The sequence below is a fragment of the Salmo salar genome, chromosome ssa26, assembly GCF_905237065.1.
Source record: "Salmo salar chromosome ssa26, Ssal_v3.1, whole genome shotgun sequence".
NCBI lineage: Eukaryota > Metazoa > Chordata > Actinopteri > Salmoniformes > Salmonidae > Salmo > Salmo salar.
The window spans coordinates 25,830,002-25,857,500 of NC_059467.1; the positions used below are offsets into that span (position 1 = coordinate 25,830,002).

A 27,499-nucleotide genomic window follows, 5' to 3' on the forward strand; every position below is an offset into this window, starting at 1 on the left:
ATATGAGACACAAGGTTGTCTATTTAATGTGCCTCACGTGGCTTTATTTAATGTGTTCTTGGTTGATACCCCAATGCCAATCGTTAAAGTCATTTCCCAAGTAGATAACAACATGAATCATGAATCATTAAGATATTATTTTTACGGACCATTTCAAATCCAAATTGACAAGGTTTGATTTGCTTGTTAGTGTATTTATTTGTGCCGTCTGTGTTTTCCTCTTGGTGATTTGAACTTAACCGTCCGGTGCATCCAATGATACTCTGATTGAACCACTCTGTTTAGGGCCGCAATAAAACAATACATTAGCTAACAACTCTCCCTCAGCTTGGCACATGCAGAAGTCTTTATGACCAGCTTGCACTCACTTTATTAACAGTAACTTATTACAATATGCTCAATAAAACACTAATTCAGCTTTCTAAACGGGTGCTTTAAAATGTTTGAGAGAGACAGAGAGATTAGCTTTTATTTATTTGATCTTCTAAAGAGGCTGGGGGTGAGATTGTCAGCAGTGCTTACCTGCCTCTTAGGGTTACACTGTTGTGGTTTCTGTTCAACATGGGATTCTGGCAGTGCTCAGTGCCAGCTGCTGAAAGCCCTGTTTATACCAAACACTAGCCCAGAAACATCCCTTTGTTCAGATTTATGAGCACCATTAGTTCTTGTTTGAATGTAGTGAAAGACTAAGTCTAATGTAGCCAGCACATCTTTGCTCTAGGTGTCTCAATCCCTCTGACTTTTCACCCACATCAGACAGATTACAGGATAGCTGCATGAACAAGATGTGTACCAGATCACAATGGAGATAGTAGATAGAAACATATTGTAGTTGGCAGTATCAGGTCATTGGCAGGCTTTACATTGCAACATGGTGCCGCTAGAAAATGAGCAAGAAACTTGGAAGAAGTGGAGACGGGGCGGGGCCTGTATCCAGCTCCGTAAAGCCCCAGAGAACACACAATGAGGAAGAACATAGTCTTAGGGTGCTGGGCCCACTCCCCAATTCCTCCTCCAGGGGAACACATTCCGGAAACATTCTGGAGTAGTTTTGTCTCGTATGTTGCTATCTATGCTAGTGGCAGAGCAGTGGGGGTTGCTGCCAGGCGAGGGTCCCCAGGGGCCTGTGGTATCGGCGGGGCCGGAGGACGGAGGAAGTTGGTACGGGTCCAGTGGGGCCAGCACGGCTCAGTGACAAGCTGAGCTGTCTGCCGCGGGGACGCTGGGAAAATGTAAATAAGAGTCTGATAAGAGCTATTGTTTTCATTCCATTCTCATGCTGTCTCAATGGGCTGCTCCAGAGCTGCACAGCATTTTATCTCAGAGGAGAGAGGGAGAAAGAGAGGGAGGAAGAGAGTGAGAAAGAGAGAGGGAGATATTTTAAGAGTCCCCCTTAGGAAAATAGAAAATAAGCTCAATGGGACTCTTCATTTATCTTCATTTAAGTATTTTTCAATGACAAGCCAACTACATTATTCCACTTTCTGAGGACTTTGGTATGTCTATCCCCACAAAGATAGACAGAAATCCACTGATATTGACAGCCACAATGCAACATACAATATAAACATTGTGTTGGTTTTAAGATCTTCAATATAAATCACCTGGATTTGAATATTCTACCTTTTCCTATGAAACATATCTGGTTTTGATTACAAAACCAATGAGGTGTGATAGTTGTATGATTTGTTACAAGCTCTGTCTAAAAATGAACACTGTGCACCTACTGCTCACATCTTAATATGACAGTAACTATTATTCTGATAAAGCAGTGTTTCCATTGGCATGTTTCATCTCCCAAGAGAAGACGGACAGGAATTTGAGAAATTGAAACAGCACACACACACAAAAACACACACACACACACACACACACACACACACACACACACACACACACACACACACACACACACACACACACACACACACACACACACACTACTATTAATCTAAATTCCTCTAAAAATGGTTTAGCCTTTCTAAGACTGCTGTGAAATAAGCCAGACGACTGAGTCATTTTGTGTGTGTTTTCCTAAAGTATGCCTGCAGGAAAATTATAACAGAAATATTTTCATTTGGGTATGCCTATTTGGTTCTAAGCTGTTGGAGCATTGAAAGGTGTTTCTAAGTTATTTTATACACTAACCCAGGCCATTATTCACTCTCCCAGGTGGAAAAGAGAAAGCGCAGGCAAGCAGGCAGGCTCTCTTGCACATTCCAGCTGTAGGCTGTCTTGTGTGAGGGCTTGGCAGGCTGTGTCTGGCCCAGGGTTGGGGATGGAGGTGCAGTATGGAGGAGTCAGGGAGCGGCCACTTTCAGGGGAGGAGGCGGAGGAGGAGGGAAAAGTGGGAGGGGTGGAGTAGAATGGGAGCTGGCACCATATTATCTACAACAGTTGGTGCATTCCTTAATGATCAAGTGCGGGAGAAGCATCTGTGGTGATGTGTGTGTATGTACATACATCTGTGTGTGGGTTTGTGTGAAAGCAAGTGTGTATATATTAACATGAGTTTGTGAGTGTGTGTTTGTGTATTTACAACCCTTTCACAGTGCTGTAAAATAAAACATTTTATTTCTCAGTAGAGGAGAGGAGTGTGTTGATGTTGTGTATCTGTACTGAGGTAGGGCTGTTATCTGGGGGAGTGTGTTAATGTTGTGTATCTGTACTGAGGTAGGGCTGTTATCTGGGGGAGTGTGTTGATGTTGTGTATCTGTACTGAGGTAGGGCTGTTATCTGGGGGAGTGTGTTGATGTTGTTGTGTATCTGTACTGAGGTAGGGCTGTTATCTGGGGGAGTGTGTTAATGTTGTGTATCTGTACTGAGGTAGGGCTGTTATCTGGGGGAGTGTGTTAATGTTGTGTATCTGTACTGAGGTAGGGCTGTTATCTGGGGGAGTGTGTTAATGTTGTGTATCTGTACTGAGGTAGGGCTGTTATCTGGGGGAGTGTGTTAATGTTGTGTATCTGTACTGAGGTAGGGCTGTTATCTGGGGGAGTGTGTTAATGTTGTGTATCTGTACTGAGGTAGGGCTGTTATCTGGGGGAGTGTGTTAATGTTGTGTATCTGTACTGAGGTAGGGCTGTTATCTGGGGGAGTGTGTTAATGTTGTGTATCTGTACTGAGGTAGGGCTGTTATCTGGGGGAGTGTGTTGATGTTGTTGTGTATCTGTACTGAGGTAGGGCTGTTATCTGGGGGAGTGTGTTGATGTTGTTGTGTATCTGTACTGAGGTAGGGCTGTTATCTGGGGGAGTGTGTTGATGTTGTTGTGTATCTGTACTGAGGTAGGGCTGTTATCTGGGGGAGTGTGTTAATGTTGTGTATCTGTACTGAGGTAGGGCTGTTATCTGGGGGAGTGTGTTAATGTTGTGTATCTGTACTGAGGTAGGGCTGTTATCTGGGGGAGTGTGTTAATGTTGTGTATCTGTACTGAGGTAGGGCTGTTATCTGGGGGAGTGTGTTGATGTTGTTGTGTATCTGTACTGAGGTAGTGCTGTTATCTGGGGGAGTGTGTTAATGTTGTGTATCTGTACTGAGGTAGGGCTGTTATCTGGGGGAGTGTGTTAATGTTGTGTATCTGTACTGAGGTAGGGCTGTTATCTGTGGGAGTGTGTTGATGTTGTGTATCTGTACTGAGGTAGGAGCTGTTATCTGGGGGAGTGTGTTAATGTTGTGTATCTGTACTGAGGTAGGGCTGTTATCTGGGGGAGTGTGTTGATGTTGTTGTGTATCTGTACTGAGGTAGGGCTGTTATCTGGGGGAGTGTGTTGATGTTGTTGTGTATCTGTACTGAGGGAGGGCTGTTATCTGGGGGAGTGTGTTGATGTTGTTGTGTATCTGTACTGAGGTAGGGCTGTTATCTGGGGGAGTGTGTTAATGTTGTGTATCTGTACTGAGGTAGGGCTGTTATCTGTGGGAGTGTGTTGATGTTGTGTATCTGTACTGAGGTAGGGCTGTTATCTGGGGGAGTGTGTTAATGTTGTGTATCTGTACTGAGGTAGGGCTGTTATCTGGGGGAGTGTGTTGATGTTCTGTATCTGTACTGAGGTAGGGCTGTTATCTGGGGGAGTGTGTTAATGTTGTGTATCTGTACTGAGGTAGGGCTGTTATCTGGGGGAGTGTGTTAATGTTGTGTATCTGTACTGAGGTAGGGCTGTTATCTGGGGGAGTGTGTTAATGTTGTGTATCTGTACTGAGGTAGGGCTGTTATCTGGGGGAGTGTGTTGATGTTGTTGTGTATCTGTACTGAGGTAGGGCTGTTATCTGGGGGAGTGTGTTAATGTTGTGTATCTGTACTGAGGTAGGGCTGTTATCTGGGGGAGTGTGTTAATGTTGTGTATCTGTACTGAGGTAGGGCTGTTATCTGGGGGAGTGTGTTGATGTTGTGTATCTGTACTGAGGTAGGGCTGTTATCTGGGGGAGTGTGTTGATGTTGTTGTGTATCTGTACTGAGGTAGGGCTGTTATCTGGGGGAGTGTGTTAATGTTGTGTATCTGTACTGAGGTAGGAGCTGTTATCTGGGGGAGTGTGTTAATGTTGTGTATCTGTACTGAGGTAGGGCTGTTATCTGGGGGAGTGTGTTGATGTTGTTGTGTATCTGTACTGAGGTAGGGCTGTTATCTGGGGGAGTGTGTTAATGTTGTGTATCTGTACTGAGGTAGGGCTGTTATCTGGGGGAGTGTGTTAATGTTGTGTATCTGTACTGAGGTAGGGCTGTTATCTGGGGGAGTGTGTTAATGTTGTGTATCTGTACTGAGGTAGGGCGTTATCTGGGGGAGTGTGTTAATGTTGTGTATCTGTACTGAGGTAGGGCTGTTATCTGGGGGAGTGTGTTAATGTTGTGTATCTGTACTGAGGTAGGGCTGTTATCTGGGGGAGTGTGTTGATGTTGTTGTGTATCTGTACTGAGGTAGGGCTGTTATCTGGGGGAGTGTGTTAATGTTGTGTATCTGTACTGAGGTAGGGCTGTTATCTGGGGGAGTGTGTTGATGTTGTTGTGTATCTGTACTGAGGTAGGGCTGTTATCTGGGGGAGTGTGTTAATGTTGTGTATCTGTACTGAGGTAGGGCTGTTATCTGGGGGAGTGTGTTAATGTTGTGTATCTGTACTGAGGTAGGGCTGTTATCTGGGGGAGTGTGTTAATGTTGTGTATCTGTACTGAGGTAGGGCTGTTATCTGGGGGAGTGTGTTAATGTTGTTGTGTATCTGTACTGAGGTAGGGCTGTTATCTGGGGGAGTGTGTTGATGTTGTGTATCTGTACTGAGGTAGGGCTGTTATCTGGGGGAGTGTGTTAATGTTGTGTATCTGTACTGAGGTAGGGCTGTTATCTGGGGGAGTGTGTTAATGTTGTGTATCTGTACTGAGGTAGGGCTGTTATCTGGGGGAGTGTGTTAATGTTGTGTATCTGTACTGAGGTAGGGCTGTTATCTGGGGGAGTGTGTTAATGTTGTGTATCTGTACTGAGGTAGGGCTGTTATCTGGGGGAGTGTGTTAATGTTGTGTATCTGTACTGAGGTAGGGCTGTTATCTGGGGGAGTGTGTTAATGTTGTGTATCTGTACTGAGGTAGGGCTGTTATCTGGGGGAGTGTGTTAATGTTGTGTATCTGTACTGAGGTAGGGCTGTTATCTGGGGGAGTGTGTTGATGTTGTGTATCTGTACTGAGGTAGGGCTGTTATCTGGGGGAGTGTGTTAATGTTGTGTATCTGTACTGAGGTAGGGCTGTTATCTGGGGGAGTGTGTTGATGTTGTGTATCTGTACTGAGGTAGGGCTGTTATCTGGGGGAGTGTGTTAATGTTGTGTATCTGTACTGAGGTAGGGCTGTTATCTGGGGGAGTGTGTTGATGTTGTTGTGTATCTGTACTGAGGTAGGGCTGTTATCTGGGGGAGTGTGTTAATGTTGTGTATCTGTACTGAGGTAGGGCTGTTATCTGGGGGAGTGTGTTAATGTTGTGTATCTGTACTGAGGTAGGGCTGTTATCTGGGGGAGTGTGTTAATGTTGTGTATCTGTACTGAGGTAGGGCTGTTATCTGGGGGAGTGTGTTAATGTTGTGTATCTGTACTGAGGTAGGGCTGTTATCTGGGGGAGTGTGTTAATGTTGTGTATCTGTACTGAGGTAGGGCTGTTATCTGGGGGAGTGTGTTAATGTTGTGTATCTGTACTGAGGTAGGGCTGTTATCTGGGGGAGTGTGTTAATGTTGTGTATCTGTACTGAGGTAGGGCTGTTATCTGGGGGAGTGTGTTGATGTTGTTGTGTATCTGTACTGAGGTAGGGCTGTTATCTGGGGGAGTGTGATGATGTTGTGTATCTGTACTGAGGTAGGGCTGTTATCTGGGGGAGTGTGTTAATGTTGTGTATCTGTACTGAGGTAGGGCTGTTATCTGGGGGAGTGTGTTAATGTTGTGTATCTGTACTGAGGTAGGGCTGTTATCTGGGGGAGTGTGTTAATGTTGTGTATCTGTACTGAGGTAGGGCTGTTATCTGGGGGAGTGTGTTGATGTTGTTGTGTATCTGTACTGAGGTAGGGCTGTTATCTGGGGGAGTGTGTTAATGTTGTGTATCTGTACTGAGGTAGGGCTGTTATCTGGGGGAGTGTGTTGATGTTGTTGTGTATCTGTACTGAGGTAGGGCTGTTATCTGGGGGAGTGTGTTGATGTTGTTGTGTATCTGTACTGAGGTAGGGCTGTTATCTGGGGGAGTGTGTTAATGTTGTGTATCTGTACTGAGGTAGGGCTGTTATCTGGGGGAGTGTGTTAATGTTGTGTATCTGTACTGAGGTAGGGCTGTTATCTGGGGGAGTGTGTTAATGTTGTGTATCTGTACTGAGGTAGGGCTGTTATCTGGGGGAGTGTGTTAATGTTGTTGTGTATCTGTACTGAGGTAGGGCTGTTATCTGGGGGAGTGTGTTAATGTTGTGTATCTGTACTGAGGTAGGGCTGTTATCTGGGGGAGTGTGTTAATGTTGTGTATCTGTACTGAGGTAGGGCTGTTATCTGGGGGAGTGTGTTAATGTTGTGTATCTGTACTGAGGTAGGGCTGTTATCTGGGGGAGTGTGTTAATGTTGTGTATCTGTACTGAGGTAGGGCTGTTATCTGGGGGAGTGTGTTAATGTTGTGTATCTGTACTGAGGTAGGGCTGTTATCTGGGGGAGTGTGTTAATGTTGTGTATCTGTACTGAGGTAGGGCTGTTATCTGGGGGAGTGTGTTAATGTTGTGTATCTGTACTGAGGTAGGGCTGTTATCTGGGGGAGTGTGTTAATGTTGTGTATCTGTACTGAGGTAGGGCTGTTATCTGGGGGAGTGTGTTAATGTTGTGTATCTGTACTGAGGTAGGGCTGTTATCTGGGGGAGTGTGTTAATGTTGTGTATCTGTACTGAGGTAGGGCTGTTATCTGGGGGAGTGTGTTAATGTTGTGTATCTGTACTGAGGTAGGGCTGTTATCTGGGGGAGTGTGTTAATGTTGTTGTGTATCTGTACTGAGGTAGGGCTGTTATCTGGGGGAGTGTGTTAATGTTGTGTATCTGTACTGAGGTAGGGCTGTTATCTGGGGGAGTGTGTTAATGTTGTGTATCTGTACTGAGGTAGGGCTGTTATCTGGGGGAGTGTGTTAATGTTGTGTATCTGTACTGAGGTAGGGCTGTTATCTGGGGGAGTGTGTTAATGTTGTGTATCTGTACTGAGGTAGGGCTGTTATCTGGGGGAGTGTGTTAATGTTGTGTATCTGTACTGAGGTAGGGCTGTTATCTGGGGGAGTGTGTTAATGTTGTGTATCTGTACTGAGGTAGGGCTGTTATCTGGGGGAGTGTGTTAATGTTCTGTATCTGTACTGAGGTAGGGCTGTTATCTGGGGGAGTGTGTTAATGTTGTGTATCTGTACTGAGGTAGGGCTGTTATCTGGGGGAGTGTGTTAATGTTGTGTATCTGTACTGAGGTAGGGGTGTTATCTGGGGGAGTGTGTTAATGTTGTGTATCTGTACTGAGGTAGGGCTGTTATCTGGGGGAGTGTGTTAATGTTGTGTATCTGTACTGAGGTAGGGCTGTTATCTGGGGGAGTGTGTTAATGTTGTGTATCTGTACTGAGGTAGGGCTGTTATCTGGGGGAGTGTGTTGATGTTGTTGTGTATCTGTACTGAGGTAGGGCTGTTATCTGGGGGAGTGTGTTGATGTTGTTGTGTATCTGTACTGAGGTAGGGCTGTTATCTGGGGGAGTGTGTTAATGTTGTGTATCTGTACTGAGGTAGGGCTGTTATCTGGGGGAGTGTGTTGATGTTGTGTATCTGTACTGAGGTAGGGTTGTTATCTTGGGGAGTGTGTTGATGGGGATATGTCTGGGAGGGAGAGGAAGCTTGCTCACCCAGGGGTGAGGCCCATGGAAGAGGAGTGGAGCTCAGTCACTCCCCCTGCCCTCAACCCCTGTGTGTCTGTGATTCCACTGCCAGGCGGGGAAGCAGGGAGTCAACACACACACACACACACACACACACACACACACACACACACACACACACACACACACACACACACACACACACACACACACACACACACTGCTCCTCTCTCATCCCGGGTCAGGGGGACAAACTGTGAGTTGGGGATTGGAAAGTCAATAAAGCAGAAGTAATGTTATAATGACCTGAGCCTGTGATGTCCTGTTGGCCTCTCTGCCACGGAGGAAGTGGACAATCAAACAAAATGGCCACTCCGCTTGATCTTTTTGAAAGCCAACGTTAAACAGAGGCAGGCTAACCATTGAGCCCCTATTACTCCCAGCCTCCCAGTCCCTCTGAACTCGATGTGTTTTCATAGTGAGGTATCATGTTTGGATTGTGGAAGTGAAGTGTGAGGACATTACACCTGGATAAAAGGAATCATCAGCTGTGTACTTTCTAAACTGTTTACATCTCCTCAGTCAGAGGAAGAGAGAGGATAATAATGGGAGAATGATCCAAACCATTTAGGATATCTCTCTCTCTCTCTCTCTCTCTCTGTCTTTCTCTCTCACATGTCTCCTATTTTGTAAGGTATAATGTAAGTTAATATATCTGAAACATTAACAAGGAAATGAAATATCAAATGTATTGTATAATGCTACATCTTTGCACAACAGATCTTGATCTAGATGATAATTGTAGTCTGCCTCCAGAGAACATGATGACTACAATAACCTAAAAACACAAAGCACTCTTAAGACAATCCCTGAAGGCATCCAAAAGTATGTTCTTATGAATTGTACCCTTTAGTTGGCAGAAGGAGACCACAAATGAGCCATTGTCAGGAGAGTGGTTAAACCATTCCTGACGGAGCCCCAAAGCTTTCTGTGAACTGCAACAATGTCTGCTTTTGCTGTTTGCCCTTTACTCCCTTTCAGAGTGAACAAACCCTGTCTTACACTCCATGATGTCATCTTCAGGCAACATGACACTCGAGGACAATCTGTTTAGGGCTCCTGTTTTCAGGAACAGTCATGTCAGTTAACACGGAGCCCGACTTAGAAACAGCAGCAGAATGATTCTATATTTACTAGAGAGGACACATCATTCTGGAACAGCTGACTTGCACTCTTAACTATCTATCAAGCCTTAACCAGTGTATGAAGGTATGAGAGGAGATCTAGGACTGCTCTCATGGGTAAGTCAGGCATCAGCTGGTGGGTAAGTCCACAGTGGCAGCCCCACTTTGTGAGTAGGAGACAGACAGATAGATAGACAAACAGACAGACAGCAAGGCCCTGCTTAGTGCACATCCCGGATCTTGGTATAGTGGCCTGGCTGTTTTAGTGCAGTTCAGATGGCGGGCAGCGTGCCTGGGAGCCTGCAGTTTGACTTGGGGAGGGTGGAGGGGATGGGAGGAGAGACGGGGGTGGGTGGTGTTTGATGGGAACAGGCTGACCTCTGCGCAGCGCGGGGACCGGCGAGGCCCGGCGAGGCTGGGCCAGCAGTGTGTTCTTTATCAGCTACCCCAGCGACAGCATGGCAGATTCCAGCCATTCCTCCACTGATTCATTGTCAGCCGGACAAATGTTCATTGTTTTCATCACTGGCGGCTGTGAGAACACTCGGACACACCCTGTCTCAACCTTTACCTCCTTCTTAATGTCTCTGCACTGTCTCTGCCCTTACCATGGCTATACTGTCTGTCTCCCCCCCTCTCACCCCATCTATCTGTCTCACCCCTTACCTCCTTCTTAATGTCTCTGCACTGTCTCTGCCCTTACCATGGCTATACTGTCTGTCTCCCCCCCTCTCACCCCATCTATCTGTCTCACCCCTTACCTCCTTCTTAATGTCTCTGCACTGTCTCTGCCCTTACCATGGCTATACTGTCTGTCTCCCCCCCTCTCACCCCATCTATCTGTCTCACCTTTTACCGTCTTCAGTGGGTGCTCAAGAGTGAATGTGTTTTAATCTACCATCAGTAAGAGTTATACAGTTGGGAAAGAGTGAATGTGTTTTAATCTACATCAGTAAGAGTTATCCAGTTGGGAAAGAGTGAATGTGTTTTAATCTACCATCAGTAAGAGTTATCCAGTTGGGAAAGAGTGAATGTGTTTTAATCTACCATCAGTAAGAGCTATACAGTTGGGAAAGAGTGAATGTGTTTTAATCTACATCAGTAAGAGTTATCCAGTTGGGAAAGAGTGAATGTGTTTTAATCTACATCAGTAAGAGTTATCCAGTTGGGAAAGAGTGAATGTGTTTTAATCTACATCAGTAAGAGTTATCCAGTTGGGAAAGAGTGAATGTGTTTTAATCTACATCAGTAAGAGCTATACAGTTGGGAAAGAGTGAATGTGTTTTAATCTACCATCAGTAAGAGTTATACAGTTGGGAAAGAGTGAATGTGTTTTAATCTACCATCAGTAAGAGTTATCCAGTTGGGAAAGAGTGAATGTGTTTTAATCTACATCAGTAAGAGTTATACAGTTGGGAAAGAGTGAATGTGTTTTAATCTACATCAGTAAGAGCTATACAGTTGGGAAAGAGTGAATGTGTTTTAATCTACCATCAGTAAGAGTTATACAGTTGGGAAAGAGTGAATGTGTTTTAATCTACATCAGTAAGAGTTATCCAGTTGGGAAAGAGTGAATGTGTTTTAATCTACATCAGTAAGAGTTATCCAGTTGGGAAAGAGTGAATGTGTTTTAATCTACATCAGTAAGAGTTATCCAGTTGGGAAAGAGTGAATGTGTTTTAATCTACATCAGTAAGAGTTATCCAGTTGGGAAAGAGTGAATGTGTTTTAATCTACATCAGTAAGAGTTATCCAGTTGGGAAAGAAGTGAATGTGTTTTAATCTACCATCAGTAAGAGTTATCCAGTTGGGAAAGAGTGAATGTGTTTTAATCTACATCAGTAAGAGTTATCCAGTTGGGAAAGAGTGAATGTGTTTTAATCTACATCAGTAAGAGTTATCCAGTTGGGAAAGAGTGAATGTGTTTTAATCTACATCAGTAAGAGTTATCCAGTTGGGAAAGAGTGAATGTGTTTTAATCTACATCAGTAAGAGTTATACAGTTGGGAAAGAGTGAATGTGTTTTAATCTACATCAGTAAGAGCTATACAGTTGGGAAAGAGTGAATGTGTTTTAATCTACCATCAGTAAGAGTTATCCAGTTGGGAAAGAGTGAATGTGTTTTAATCTACATCAGTAAGAGCTATACAGTTGGGAAAGAGTGAATGTGTTTTAATCTACATCAGTAAGAGCTATACAGTTGGGAAAGAAGTGAATGTTTTTTAGTTGTAATTAATAATGTTCACTCTGAATGACAAGTGACATTGTCTTGTTTTAACCAAGAAGCTGTCAATATTTTGTTTTGACCGTTGGGGACAGGACACCTTTAGTGTGTATGTGTGTATTAACATACACAGCTAGATTTGACAAGGAGTGTTGATGGGTGTGTTATTTATGTTAGTATTACTGGAGTGCTGAGGCATGCGTGAGAAACTGACACTTTTGGCAATGACAACAGAGAAAGCACCTCTCTTTAGAAAGATATTTCCTCTACCTCCATTTTGTTATGAGAAGAAAAAGTTCAGGCTCCTTTTCATTGTTATACAAATACCAGTAATTCAATTCAAACTGAAATTACATTAATGAAATTGGAACCTTCAAAATAATATTGTAAAAATCAAAATACATAAAAATCGAATTTGGATTTGACGTACCCTTTCCTGAAAGAAATCCGTTGGAGAAGTGAATTTTAAAATGAAAGCATTTTAAAAGGTATCTTTTCTTTCCCATGTCTTTCAGAATCCAGTTGCATGGAAACACTTCTGTCAAAAGACTGGAAAGAGAAGATGGAAAGGCTCGACACCAGTGATCTTCTGGGAGAAGTAAAAGGTAAGCTTGATGCTGTGGTCACTCACAACCGCAGCGCTCTCTTGTAAAGAGTGTCTTAAAGTGAGATTAACAAATCCTTCTATTCCTATCAGACATACATAATCTATACATAATCTATACATAATCTAAGAAACAGGCTTGCACTTTGAAATTAGACAAAAGCTCTTGGCTGCCTTCCCTAGTTCTTTTCTGCACTTTCCTTATCTGTTATGTCAAAATGCCTCTGTCCAGAGCCCTCTCTTTAAATTCCAACCCCATTCCCCAGTCTGTCATTTTGTTTGTGTCTGTGGTTTACTGTTAGAGACTAGGCTGTTGTCCATGTGTCTGCTATATAAAACTATAAGACTAGAAACACTGCTTCCTACTCATGCAGTGTGTTCATGCCGAGAGAGGAGAGACGAGGGGAGATAGAGAAGAGAGGAGAAAGAAGAGAGAGGAAGGAAAATGCAGAGACAGGGAGAGCCCTCTCTCTTCTAGGTCTCTCACATCTAAAAGGAATTCTGCCTTGAGTCTGGTAGTGAACGCCCTGCACAGCCCAGCACAGCCCAGCTTTCCCTCCAAATCTGTATTTATGCGTGGGGAAGGTGGGCCTGGGCTGGGTTTTTTGCAGGTCCAGTTCTTAGCACTGACTGTTACTAAAAAGGTGTTTATGTAGCCAGCGGAGAGGAAGGCACAATACCAGCTGTCTGATAACACCAGGCTCTACCTCTCTCTACCTCTCTCTCTACCTCTCTCTACCTCTCTTTCTCTCTCTCTACCTCTCTCTCTCTACCTCTCTCTCTACCTTTCCTTCTTTTCTCTATCTCTCGCTTCCCTGCCAACGCCCATCCTCTCAAGTCTGTACCTCGCAACACAAAATGGTGTATATTAATGATTGTATTATTAATATTTACATGAATATACTCATATCTATATAGCCATGTCATTTAAGCTAAACACAGACGATGCCGCTCTGCTCATCATGCACAATTGTAATCATCAGAACTATTCAAAGACAGCAGAAAGTAGCATTCTGCTAGCGCGTGCACTGGAAATGTTTTGCTTTTTTATGATGTACTCCCACTTTAATAGCTCTTTTTATCATATGGTTGGCAATCATAAATAATATTTGTCCTTGGTTTTAATTATGGGATGACATTTTCTCTGTGTGCCGGGGAAGACAAAAACTGTTGCATGTTGTAATAAGTATATTCATGGTCAATAACCTTAATGAGCTGAAATATAAATCATCTCTTGGTAAACCAGATTCATTGTAGCTGACCTAGTATATGCCACTGTAGATCAAAGTGCAGTGGAACAAATGTTTAAAATGATTTAGCCTTTTGAAAGCAGATCTATTTAAATTACAGGGCATTTTTCTGTTTGATAAATGGTAAGGGTGAGGTTATTCCACAGCGGTGTAAACAGGTAGAGAGGGAGCCTGATAATGCCCACTGTGGCCTTTGTTGACTCACATGCAAGGAGACACAGTGAACACTAGACTTAGAAATATAACTACTTTTCATATCACACCGGTAGGCTGTCTAAGGTTTTTAATTAGCCTGCCATTTCATATGACTGTAGACATTTCAAAGGACTGCTTTGTGCTCCCCCTTACAAATGTCTCTTTCTGCGTTTGAAGTCTGCCGGATGTAAATACTGCCAATTAAAAAGAAGCCCAGGGTTGGAGACACACAAGGTCTTCCTAATTAAAACACAAACAAAGGCACCAAGCAGAAAACACCTTCTGATTACGATCTAAAGTGTTATGATGAATCAGAGGCTGTATTAATTGTTAGGTTAAAATCAATACAAAGGGTAAGCATGCCTGTAGGTTTAAATTAACGGAGGACAGCGCTGGATAAAGGCTAACATCCGTAAAAGCTACGTACTGCCACAGTGGCCTTGATACTCGTTCTCTACTCAGCGGACATTGAATCCGGAACCAATGGCATTGTACATTCTACCTAGACTACATCCTTTGTGGCATTGTTCCGTTGTTACAAAAGATTGCTTTTGATGTTCAAAGATAAATGAAATATACAATTCTGTCCCTTTTGAACTGAAAGACTGGTAATTTGTACGTTTTTTTCCTCACAAGGCTGCCTTCCTTTGAATTAGCGGTAGAGAATCTAAAAGTCTCTGTAGTTTTTGCTCAACTGCTTTCCATATTTTCCACCTTATGAACCTGTCATGGATGGCACCTTGTCGTATTGTTGTAGTTGCAAGAGGAGGAATCTGCTGGGTTAAGACTCTCAGTGGAATTATCACACAGAAGACAATAGGTGGAACAGAATTTCACCAAAGGTTTCACTTCACCAATGAAAAGAACTGCATTCTTTTACACTATGCAGTTGTGTTCAAACATGCCCAGACTACATTATGCTCTTGGGGTAAAACACAAAGTACAGTAAACAAAACAATGGTATCAAAACATCTGAGGTTGGCTTTCCTTTATCTTACACCCAGTTCAACGCAACCAAGCATTTAGTGCCTCACATACATAGTTATAGTGTATTGTCTTGTGGTTTCCTGCGCTGGAATGGGTCTGTGGTTAAACTGATACTGGTACTTCCAGTAAAATGGAGACAGTTTGAACTGTTTCCATCAATACAGGATAGGAAGTATGCTTAACAGAGACATAGAGAATAGAATGATTTGGGTGTAATGATGTCAGATGTCCTTTAAGCTGTGAGAGATTAACAGCTGCAGGAAGAGAGAGGGAGGGAACGGTTTGTGAAGGAGTATTAGTGGTGGATTACTTTTCACCAGCCGATTCCAGACGTAACTGTTTGTTTTCATACCTGAGCTTAGCTGTCAATCATGAGGAACGGTGAGAAGGGAAATGAGATCTCCTGAACAAAACCACAGAGCAAGAGAGGGAGGAGTGGGGGGGAAAGAGTAAGAGGGAAGGAGAGGGAGGGAGAGAGGAAGAAAGCGAGATAGAGCGGAGAGGAGAGCGAGAGCACAGAGAAAGATAGAGAGAGAGACCTGGGACATGGCTGCTCAGACACGAGGCTGTTTTAATTATGGTCCTTCAAAGAGAATCTCTTTCTGTAAAAGCTGTGCCACAACGGCTATGTTTCAGTACTCCTGTCCTTTATTCTGGCTGTACTGTTTATGTTTGTAAATAGTTTTTAAATGGTCAATGATGGGGAGGTGCCTATTCTGGTTGTTTGATTTAATTGAATCATTACAAGCCCTACCCTCCTTTATGCAATAAAACATGTCGTTTTTTTGTGTTTTAGGCTGACATTTTGGAGGAAAACCGGAGTGATTTTAGCTAGCCTCACTCCGTGCCTCACATATGTCAGTTGAAGAATTCAGGTGATGTGCATGTATTTAATGTAAATTCCATTGGAATGTGAATGCAGGTTTATGGGGGAAAGGCTTGGTCAAATAAGCTCTCCCTGGCAGTGTGGCTTTCATTTATACTCAATCAGGGCCTTTGAGACCCACACACTGCAGGACTGTTTAACTTTCCCATTAACTTAGCCATCTAGTGTCCGACAGCCCCCCGAAAAAACGGCAAAGCATTTATTCAACCGAAGAAAAAAATGTGGTAGTTAAATTGGAACACAAACTGCATTCATTCTCTCGGAAGGTTTGATAAAAAATGAAGCTAAGCATTGTACATTTGCGTTAAAATGGCAGCTTGAATTCTATATAAACGAAAATCAAGCCTCTTGCACTTTCATAATCAATTTGTGAATGCTGTGTACATGACAGTGGCGGGGTGCACATTGACAGTCCTGTGGAAGGCAGATAAGTAGAAGCTCTTTAAGGGGAGAGCGAGGAGCGGGGAAGGGCCGCAGCTGAGACTGATTTGATGCTGCTCCTACCTGGCCTTGCTTCTCCCATCCTGAGAGAGGACTACTGTGTGCACACAGAGCTGGGGTTGTTCAGGCAGCTGGGTTTACTTCAAAACATGATTATTATATTTAACATTCAGCTTCATTCTTAATGGCTCTAATAAAGTCTAGAGCGAATGCCAATGGAGATTCCACACTATATCTGTAAATACACACGGAACCACAAGTGGGAGCAAATTTTTATCGGCACAGGAAAACATTGTCATTTCATGTTTCTTTCACCTACTTTCTTTGTGAAACCCCGTCAATATAAATCCTTTACCTCTAGTTTCCAGCTCTAAAATACTACCCTGCTTCAAAATACTCACACATGGCCATGTGCAGTAAAAACAAAAAATGGCACTAATAAACAGCGCATAAACATTCAAAAATCTCTCTCAAAATATTATAAATTGCTGCGTAGTAGAATTGAATGTAAGGTGGTAAATGTGATTATCACGACGACTAAATTACCTAGTGAATCTGTGTTATACAGCTATGTGTATTTTGAGGAGAGAGCCGTGTATGTTTGATAGTGAACCCTCTATTTAGACCACCTCAACCCATCACACACTGAAATATCCTTCCAATTCCGCCAATTCAAAAGTGCCACAGTTTGCATTTTTCTCCCAACACTTCAATAGTCTTCTGTTTGCCCTGTGTACCCAGGTGAAATATGAGACACCGTAAATCGTTATTCTTCAGACTGCATTTGTGAAATGAATGTATGGGCCTAATGCCCTCTGTTTTTCTCCCTTAATGAATTGAGGAATTTAGCTTGTGGTGTCGGCTGCAGAAAGGAACATGTCTGTCTGTCTGTCCGTCCGTCCGGCCGGCCGGCTGGCTGTCTGTCTGTCTGTCTGTCTGTCTGTCTGGTGTGTGTGTGTGTGTGTGTCCGCTCTCTCTTTCTCCCTCCTGGCTCTGTGTTTTGAGAGGAGACAGGCAGACAGGAGTGGGTTTGGTGGTGTCTGGGTCAGCCGCTGCTGGTGTTGGTGTGGGCAGAAGCCCTGTGCCATGGAACCAGGCATGGGGATGGTTTCCCTGACCAGACAGGGCCTCTGGATGACTGGCTGCACATTTAATACTTTAATACATTTGACACTTAAAATCATGTTTACATTTTACTTCCAAATTTCAGTGTGTTTACATTTAATTTACCAAATTATATTTACTATTACTACAAATAATTAGCTTCTTTCTTGGTTGGCAGACACACAGGTATCCCGTTTATTAAGAGTGCAATAATCAATTTATATCTTAAGTTACTACCAGGAATCACTAGCAATCCTTATTTTAACGATTGACAAATATACACCTCTCTCACTTATAGAAGTGTAGTAAATGGAATATTTATCAGTCTCCCGGCCGCAAAGCAAATTGCATCCTCACAGCCATGTAATGCTGCTATGGCTGGGCTGGGTTAGTACATGTCACGCTGGATTTCCCCCTACAGCTGCTCTAGTGCTGCGGCTCCGGAGCCAGGCACTCTGCTGATCTACCACCAGTCACAGAGACACAACACACACACACACACACACACACACACACACACACACACACACACACACACACACACACACACACACACACACACACACACACACACACACACACACACATGCGCACACACACGCACATACACACATACACACACACACACACACACTAGAGTTCGGCCGATTATGATTTTCCACCGCCGATACCGATTATTGGAGGGCCGAAAAAGCCAATACCGATTAATCTGCCGGTTTATTTATATATATATATATATATATATATATATATATAATAAATGATATATATATAATAAATTACAATGAACACTTTTATTTTAACTTAATATAATACATAAATAAAATCTATTTAGTCTCAAATAAATAATGAAACATGTTCAATTTGGTTTAAATAATGCAAAACAGTGTTGGAGAAGAAAGTAAAAGTGCAATATGTGCCATGTAAGAAAGTTCTTTGATCAGAACATGAGAACATATGAAAGCTGGTGGTTCCTTTTAACATGAGTCTTCAATATTCCCAGTTAAGAAGTTGTAGGTTGTAGTTATTATAGGAATTATAGGACTATTTGTCACGTTTGTCGTTCGAAGGAGACCAAGGCGCAGCGTGTGTATCGTTCCACATTTTATTTAAACTGTGAAACTATGCAAGACATACAATAAACTAATAAACAAAACAACAAACCGTTACGAAGAGGTGCAACATACACTTACTCAAAATAATCTCCCACAAAACCTAGTGGGAAAAACAACAACTTAAATATGATCCCCAATTAGAGACAACGATGACCAGCTGCGTCTAATTGGAGATCACCCCCCCCCAAAAAAACATAGAAATACAGAAACTAGAACCCCACATAGAAATACAGAAACTAGACAAAACCCCAACATAGAAAAAAGAAACTAGAACCAACATAGACATAAATAAACTAGACAAAACCCCCTGTCACGCCCTGACCTACTCTACCATAGAAAATAAAAGCATTCTATGGTCAGGACGTGACACTATTTCTCGCTATACCATTTGTATTTCATATACCTTTGACTATTGGATGTTCTTATAGGCACTTTAGTATTGCCAGCCTAATTTCGGGAGTTGATAGGCTGTCATAAACAGCGCTGTGCTTCAAGCATTGCTAAGAGCTGCTGGCAAACGCAGTAAAATGCTGTTTGAATGAATGCTTACGAGCCTGCTGCTGCCTACCACCACTCAGACTGCTCTATCAAATATCAAATCATAGACTTAATTATAATATAATAAACACACAGAAATACGAGCCTTTGGTCATTAATATGGTAAAATCCGGAAACTATAATTTCGAAAACAAAATGTTTATTCTTTCAGTGAAATACGGAACGTTACGTATTTTATCGAACGGGTGGCAACCCCAAGTCTAAATATTACTGTTACATTGTACAACCTTCAATGTTATGCCATAATTATGTAAGTTAATATTGCCTGGTAGTTAATATTGCCTGGTAGTTAATATTGCCTGCTAGTTAATATTGCCTGCTAGTTAATATTGCCTGCTAACATTAATTTATTTTAACTTTTAACTACATATGGAGGTTTAAAAAATATACTTGTGTATTGATTTTAAGAAAGGCATTGATGTTTATGGTTGGGTACATTTGTGCAACGATTGTGCTTTTTTGCGAATTGTTAAATCATCACCCGTTTGGCGAAGTTGAAGTAGGCTGTGATTCGATGATAAATTGACAGGCACCGCATTGATTATATGCAATGCAGAACAAGCTAGTTAACCTAGCAATATCATCAACCATGTGTTGTTATCTAGTGATTATGTGAAGATTGATTGTTTTTTATAAGATACGTTTAATGCTAGCTAGCAACTTACCTTGGCTCCTTGCAGCCACAAGGTCCTTTTGATGCTGCACTCGCGTAACAGGTGGTCAGCTTGCTACGCAGTCTCCTCGTGGATTGCAATGTAATCGGCCATATTCGGCATCCAAAAAAGGCTGGTTACCGATTGTAATGAAAACTTGAAATCGGACCAAATTAATCGGCCATGCATGTACACACACACACACACACGTACACACACACACACACACGTACACACACACACACACACACACACACACACACACACACACACACACACACACACACACACACACACACACACACAGTCAACATCTTTAGAAATCAAGGACAACATTTGTGAAAGAAAAGAACATGAGATGCAATCCCTCATATTATGGTTCTAAATAAACCAGTGTAGGTGCATGAAGTTATAGCCAAGACCAGTGAATTGGTTCAATGCAAGAAAACACACATTCCCTTCTGTTCCAAGGTTTTCCTGACCATTGTTCAGACAGAGAGCTCCTTTTGTCGTTCTCTAGACAACTCCTATGTGAGGGAGGGAGGCCCTGAAAGTTGATCAGTGTTTGTAGCATTTTATAATAAACCTGGACTAGAAGTGCTTCTCCTTACATGAAAGCAGGAAGAGGTCATTACCATACACATCATGAGGGATGACTGGATGATGGAGAAAATCTAGTGTACCTCGTTGTGTGCTTCAAGCTTTGTCACATGACTTCCCAGTGTGGTCAGCGCTCTACAGATCAGTTTTATTACAGTTCATCCTCTGCTTTGATAATGGTTCCTATTGAAAACACAGACTGAACTGTCTCTTCTCTGGGTGGGATAATAGTTCCCTCTGTGAAGATAGCAGTCTGTTATCAGTGTTCAGTCTTATCTGTTCAGGTCTGTAAGGCTGCTATCGTCGAGCTCTGATGAAGTACCTCGTCCGATGCCACTGATACACTGTGGAGTGCTGAGGCTTTCACATTAGCATAATTACGCTGAAGAGGCATGCCTCTTCCGTCCTTATATTATTAGCCCGCATTAATGTTCAGTGTGAACGTCAGGCCGATGAAGTACGCTTTTATTATTAACCACTTGGCGTGTCAATCAAAACATTTTTTGAGAAATATTTAGGAAATATATGTTAAACACTTGGGGAGACATTGCTATAGATGCAGAAATGATGTCTATATAGGGATATAGAATTAACACACACACAGCAACCAAATGAGTTTAGTGCAGTATCCTCACATCAGCATAAGCAAACACTTCCAAGTGTTTTTAGAAGGTGTCTGTTTCTAGCAGTTCCCTGCTGATGGATAACCACTCCATGTGATATTCATGGCCATGTAGTCCAGTATCTAAGGCTGTGAGGATGGATGGTCCGGGCTGCCATAGCCTGACATGTTGGTGAGTCCTTACTCAAGCTTGTTAATGATGGTTTATTGGCAGGATGAACAGTTTTATGTCATCACAGAGGCAGCAGGCCAGGTAAAACAGCTGCTTCTCATATTGTCTCTGTTCGTTCTGACTAGGGCACCCAGATACTTTAATACCGTTTTTACTTGAAACACATATGGCTTTAGAGCATTTCTGAACAAGCGTATATACAAGCCTAAAACATAGTTAAGCTTAAGTCAAATCTCTGTAGCCCATCAAATACCCGTTTGTTGTCTCTGGTTGTGCTTGCTTAGCAGGCTCATAGGCAGCTGTTTTATCCTATGGATTATTTAGGCTACACAAGACAAATATTTAGTTTTAGCAGTCACAATGTATCATATTCATGTGGATTTACTGACAACATTAATATATGAATGGTATTTGAAAGGCATAGTCATCTGCACCATGATTTTTACTGGTAAACATTCTGTTGTGTGGGTGTGTATATTTGTTTGTGTTTGTATGTGCAAACGTGTATTTGTGTTGATTCAAAATTATGATTTCGTTGCTTTTGGAGCAAGGTCTCTGCCCCGAAGAATTCTTTCATTGCAAGGCTACAGGAAGCAGTACTAGATTCCATTAGCAGTAATTCAATTGTATCTTTGTATTTTGTTTCTTCTTTAGAAGACATGAACATGGGGTCAGAGGACTACTGAGTTCATATTAGTGTTACAAATTGTATTGCACTGAACACACTAGCAGAATCATCACCCTGTGTGTGTGTGTGTGTGTGTGTGTGTGTGTGTGTGTGTGTGTGTGTGTGTGTGTGTGTGTGTGTGTGTGTGTGTGTGTGTGTGTGTGTGTGTGTGTGTGTGTGTGTGTGTGTGTGTGTGTGTGTGTGTGTGTGTGTGTGTGTGTGTGTGTGTGTCTGTGCAGTGCGTACATTCAGCGGTGTTACCTTTTCTCATGTGGATGAGCAGCACAGAACAGCTCCTGCCTTCAGCACGCCAGGCATGCTAGCTATGTGCAGTGTGTGTCCGGACACAGCCCGGCACAATTGCAGCATTTAGACAAGTCTTAATTTACTTAGGATGGGCTGGCAGCATATGGTAGGATCCACAATAGCTGACTGATGGAGGGACAAAGAAATTGCAGTGTTCTGGCGTTAAAAAAAAGGGGTCAGATTGGGTCATAATAGCTCAGCTGTCCTAACCAAAGGGACAGAATAGGCTTCCTTGTGATTTTTTTCTCTTTTTCACCCCCGTTCCTTTTCTCCTTTTTTGTGCCTGAATCTTTTATCTGCGTTACTCACCAGGGACTCTTCAAAGTAACAAGCCTCCTTCTTTTCCCTGGTGCTGGACTTGGAACCCAAATTAGAGACTGCTTGATTAGAAGAAAGCGAAGGGGGCCAAGAGAGGGAGATGTGGGTATTGGATAGAACAAATCGCACCCCTACAAAGTGCCTTTTATCCACAGACCCCAAGGCCCGACTCCCCTCCCAGCAACCATGGTCCCGCTTGTTTTTCTGTTATCATTTATTTAGTCGCTCGTTTGGTTGATGTCTTCTGCCCTACTTTGTGACGTTTAAAAGAGGCAGGCGTCTGAAAAGGTGAATGCTGAATGAGGTGGTGAGGTGGTGTCTCCTCCAGAGTGTCAGTCTGGCATGTTCTCCATGAGCATGAGGGGAGAGGGGAGAACACGGGATCACCTGCCCACGCTCCAACCTGCCCACTGAAGGGACATCCTGGGCCAGGCTGGCTCCTGTTGCAGGCTGCTATTGTCCTTCTGACCCACTCCCAGCCAGGGGAAGCAGCCTGATCCAGCCCCAGCAGCCTGAGGCAAGGTGGGAGAATGAGGAAGCGCTCTCAGATTGTCACAACACATTAGAAGTAGGGAACCAGGCTGCTTCATGTACCGAGGAGGCATCCCTCGGCTGTCCGTCTCCTGCTGTAAACGGGATGTGAGGAGACATGTTAACGGGCTGGCTTGGCCCCACCGCTGTTAAGAACCATGCAATATGCAGGAAACTGCCTCTTTGTCAGCAGGCCGGTCAGACAAACACCGCTGCTGTCCTATACTGCACCGCCCAATAAAAGTTTTATCTGCATTTTAAATATCCATCATTTAGAGCAGGAAGAAAAGGATTTTTACACCAAACCAGGCCAACAAAAAACATATGTAGTATGACGTGGTGATGCTGATGTACAGGGAAGACATTGCTCAGGTAAAGTCAAACATAGATAATCTGATGTCAAATCAATTTTAGGCATTCAATGTTATGTTTTACAATCTTGTCTTCTAAAAATATATTTTGGCTGATTGTAATTGTTTAAACAAGATTCACTGTCCAAATCAGCTTACTGGGAATCTTTTTATGTAAGAAACATTCAGTTTAAGCATTTAGATTAGAACCAGTTCCAGAGAGACAAGACAATACAGTAGAGACAAGACAATACAGTAGAGACAAGACACTACAGTAGAGACAAGACAATACAGTAGAGACAAGACAATACAGTAGAGACAAGACAATACAGTAGAGACAAGACACTACAGTAGCGACAAGACAATACAGTAGAGACAAGACAATACAGTAGCGACAAGACAATACAGTAGAGACAAGACAATACAGTAGAGACAAGACAATACAGTAGCGACAAGACAATACAGTAGAGACAATACAATACAGTAGAGACAAGACAATACAGTAGAGACTCAGTTGGTAGAGCAAGGTGTGTGCAACGCCAGGGTTGTGGGTTCGATTCCCAAGGGGGGCCAGTACACAAAAAATAAAATGCATGAAATGTATGTATTCACTACTGTAAGTCGGTCTGGATAAGAGCGTCTGCTAAATTACCAAAATGTAAAATGTAAATGTAAGACAATACAGTACAGTACAATACAGTAGAGACAATACAATACAGTAGAGACAAGACAATACAGGACCAACTTGTCTTGGAACAGAGGGCAGCCTGTTGTCTTGGTACAGAGGGCAGCCTGTTGTCTTGGTACAGAGGGCAGCCTGTTGTCTTGGTACAGAGGGCAGCCTGTTGTCTTGATACAGAGGGCAGCCTGTTGTCTTGGTACAGGGGGCAGCCTGTTGTCTTGATACAAGGGGCAGCCTGTTGTCTTGGTACAGAGGGCAGCCTGTTGTCTTGGTACAGAGGGCAGCCTGTTGTCTTGGTACAGGGGGCAGCCTGTTGTCTTGATACAAGGGGCAGCCTGTTGTCTTGGTACAGAGGGCAGCCTGTTGTCTTGGTACAGAGGGCAGCCTGTTGTCTTGGTACAGAGGGCAGCCTGTTGTCATGGTACAGAGGGCAGCCTGTTGTCTTGATACAAGGGGCAGCCTGTTGTCTTGGTACTGATGGCAGCCTGTTGTCTTGGTACAGAGGGCATCCTGTTGTCTTGGTACAGAGGGCAGCCTGTTGTCTTGGTACAGAGGGCAGCCTGTTGTCTTGGTACAGAGGGCAGCCTGTTGTCTTGGTACAGAGGGCAGCCTGTTGTCTTGGTACAGAGGGCAGCCTGTTGTCTTGGTACAGAGGGCAGCCTGTTGTCTTGGTACAGAGGGCATCCTGTTGTCTTGGTACAGAGGGCAGCCTGTTGTCTTGGTACAGAGGGCAGCCTGTTGTCTTGGTACTGATGGCAGCCTGTTGTCTTGGTACAGAGGGCAGCCTGTTGTCTTGGTACTGATGGCAGCCTGTTGTCTTGATACAAGGGGCAGCCTGTTGTCTTGGTACAGAGGGCAGCCTGTTGTCTTGGTACAGAGAGCAGCCTGTTGTCTTGGTACAGAGGGCAGCCTGTTGTCATGGTACAGAGGGCATCCTGTTGTCTTGGTACAGAGGGCAGCCTGTTGTCTTGGTACAGAGGGCAGCCTGTTGTCTTGGTACAGAGGGCAGCCTGTTGTCTTGGTACAGAGGGCAGCCTGTTGTCTTGGTACAGAGGGCAGCCTGTTGTCTTGGTACAGAGGGCAGCTTGTTGTCTTGGTACAGAGAGCATCCTGTTGTCTTGGTACAGAGGGCAGCCTGTTGTCTTGGTACAGAGGGCAGCCTGTTGTCTTGGTACAGGGGGCAGCCTGTTGTCTTGATACAAGGGGCAGCCTGTTGTCTTGGTACAGGGGGCAGCCTGTTGTCTTGGTACAGGGGGCAGCTTGTTGTCTTGGTACAGAGGGCAGCCTGTTGTCTTGGTACAGAGAGCAGCCTGTTGTCTTGGTACTGAGGGCAGCCTGTTGTCTTGATACAAGGGGCAGCCTGTTGTCTTGGTACAGAGGGCAGCCTGTTGTCTTGGTACAGAGGGCAGCCTGTTGTCTTGGTACAGAGGGCAGCCTGTTGTCTTGGTACAGAGGGCAGCCTGTTGTCTTGGTACAGAGGGCAGCCTGTTGTCTTGGTACAGAGGCCAGCCTGTTGTCTTGGTACAGAGGGCAGCTTGTTGTCTTGGTACAGATGGCAGCCTGTTGTCTTGGTACAGATGGCAGCCTGTTTTCTTGGTACAGAGGGCAGCTTGTTGTCTTGGTACAGAGGGCAGCCTGTTGTCTTGGTACAAGGTGCAGCCTGTTGTCTTGGTACAGAGGGCATCCTGTTGTCTTGGTACAGAGGGCAGCCTGTTGTCATGGTACAGAGGGCAGCCTGTTGTCTTGGTACAGAGGGCATCCTGTTGTCTTGGTACAGAGGGCAGCCTGTTGTCATGGTACAGAGGGCATCCTGTTGTCTTGGTACAGAGGGCAGCCTGTTGTCTTGGTACAGAGGGCATCCTGTTGTCTTGGTACAGAGGGCAGCCTGTTGTCTTGGTACAGAGGGCAGCCTGTTGTCTTGGTACAGAGGGCAGCTTGTTGTCTTGGTACAGAGAGCAGCCTGTTGTCTTGGTACAGAGGGCAGCCTGTTGTCTTGGTACAGAGAGCAGCCTGTTGTCTTGGTACAGAGGGCAGCCTGTTGTCTTGGTACAGAGGGCAGCCTGTTGTCTTGGTACAGAGGGCAGCCTGTTGTCTTGGTACTGATGGCATCCTGTTGTCTTGGTACAGAGGGCAGCCTGTTGTCTTGGTACAGAGGGCAGCCTGTTGTCTTGGTACAGAGGGCAGCTTGTTGTCTTGGTACAGAGAGCAGCCTGTTGTCTTGGTACAGAGGGCAGCCTGTTGTCTTGGTACAGAGGGCAGCCTGTTGTCTTGGTACAGAGGGCAGCCTGTTGTCTTGGTACAGAGGGCAGCCTGTTGTCTTGGTACAGAGAGCAGCCTGTTGTCTTGGTACTGAGGGCAGCCTGTTGTCTTGATACAAGGGGCAGCCTGTTGTCTTGGTACAGAGAGCAGCCTGTTGTCTTGGTACAGAGGGCAGCCTGTTGTCTTGGTACAGAGGGCAGCCTGTTGTCTTGGTACAGAGGGCAGCCTGTTGTCTTGGTACAGAGGGCAGCCTGTTGTCTTGGTACTGAGGGCAGCCTGTTGTCTTGGTACAGAGGGCATCCTGTTGTCTTGGTACAGAGGGCAGCCTGTTGTCTTGGTACAGAGGGCAGCCTGTTGTCTTGGTACAGAGGGCAGCCTGTTGTCTTGGTACTGAGGGCATCCTGTTGTCTTGGTACAGAGGGCAGCCTGTTGTCTTGGTACAGAGGGCAGCCTGTTGTCTTGGTACAAGGGGCAGCCTGTTGTCTTGGTACAAGGGGCAACCTGCACTCCCCACACATGACCCCCAGGCTAGAGCCCACTGATCCCTCTGTGGCCCCCGAGCACTGGCCTGCTCCTGGAAGTCAGGATACACGCACACACGCACACTCACACACATTTAACAAGCAATCCTACGATTGGTTTCTGACTGAACATCAGAGAAGAGCCTGGATCCTGACAGGACAGTATTGAGTCCAGATGTTTGCTTTGCTGTTAGAGTACCTCTCTCTCTGCCACTCCTGCCCCCGTCCCCCCCGTCCCCCTGTCCCCCCGCCCCCGTCCCCCTGTCCCCGTCCCCATCCCCGTCCCCCCCGTCCCCGTCCCCCCGTCCCCGTCCCCCCCGTCCCCGTCCCCCCCGTCCCCGTCCCCCCGTCCCCATCCCCCCGTCCCCATCCCCCCGTCCCTGGACTTGCTGTCTTCTGCCGTGTAGATACTGGTGACCTATGAAGGCTGTGCCTTTATGGACACAGCCAAAGGTGAATAAAATCGCTGTTGAGTGTACAATTTTTACAGATAAGGCATTCACAACAAGTGGTCGGGTGAATAAGAAGTCAATTCAGGCCTGGGAAACCGCACACAGGCTCAGTGAATAGCTGCTTTTAGGTGCTTTTTTCTGAAGAGGATAAATGGAGAATTGCAGCTCTCTTCCATTGCGGCAAGCAGTGCTCGGCAAGGCTGCCAGTAAATTGCCCTGAATGGGTTCTAGAGGTTGACAGGCCCTATTAAGACAAATGGCCTTCCTCATCGGAGAGATAAAATAAATCAGGTGTTTAGTCAAATTAAAATAGTTGGAGTGGAGAGGGCCCCGGGGAGCCCTGGGAGAAACTCAAGACAGATGTGTCCAAAGGATAGAGGAAGACACCCAGGAAAGAAAGAATTCAGCTCCCTCTGAATCCCTCTGGCCCCCAGCCAGACTTTACTGTACTGGTATCTGTCCTTTATCCTTCTCTCTTTCAGTCT

The 27,499-nt window shown here is 44.4% G+C and overlaps 1 protein-coding gene across 24 annotated transcripts in view; it reads left to right on the forward strand.

Moving 5' to 3' along the window:
- LOC106587493 (transcription factor SOX-6) overlaps positions 1–27,499 on the forward strand; it is a 203,970-nt gene that overhangs the window by 93,005 nt on the left and 83,466 nt on the right. For all 24 annotated transcript variants that reach the window (XM_045708401.1, XM_045708398.1, XM_045708408.1 and 21 more), the window contains one exon: positions 12,257–12,346. In XM_045708401.1, the coding sequence (XP_045564357.1) occupies positions 12,257–12,346 (90 nt within the window). The remainder of the gene's footprint in view (positions 1–12,256; positions 12,347–27,499) is intronic.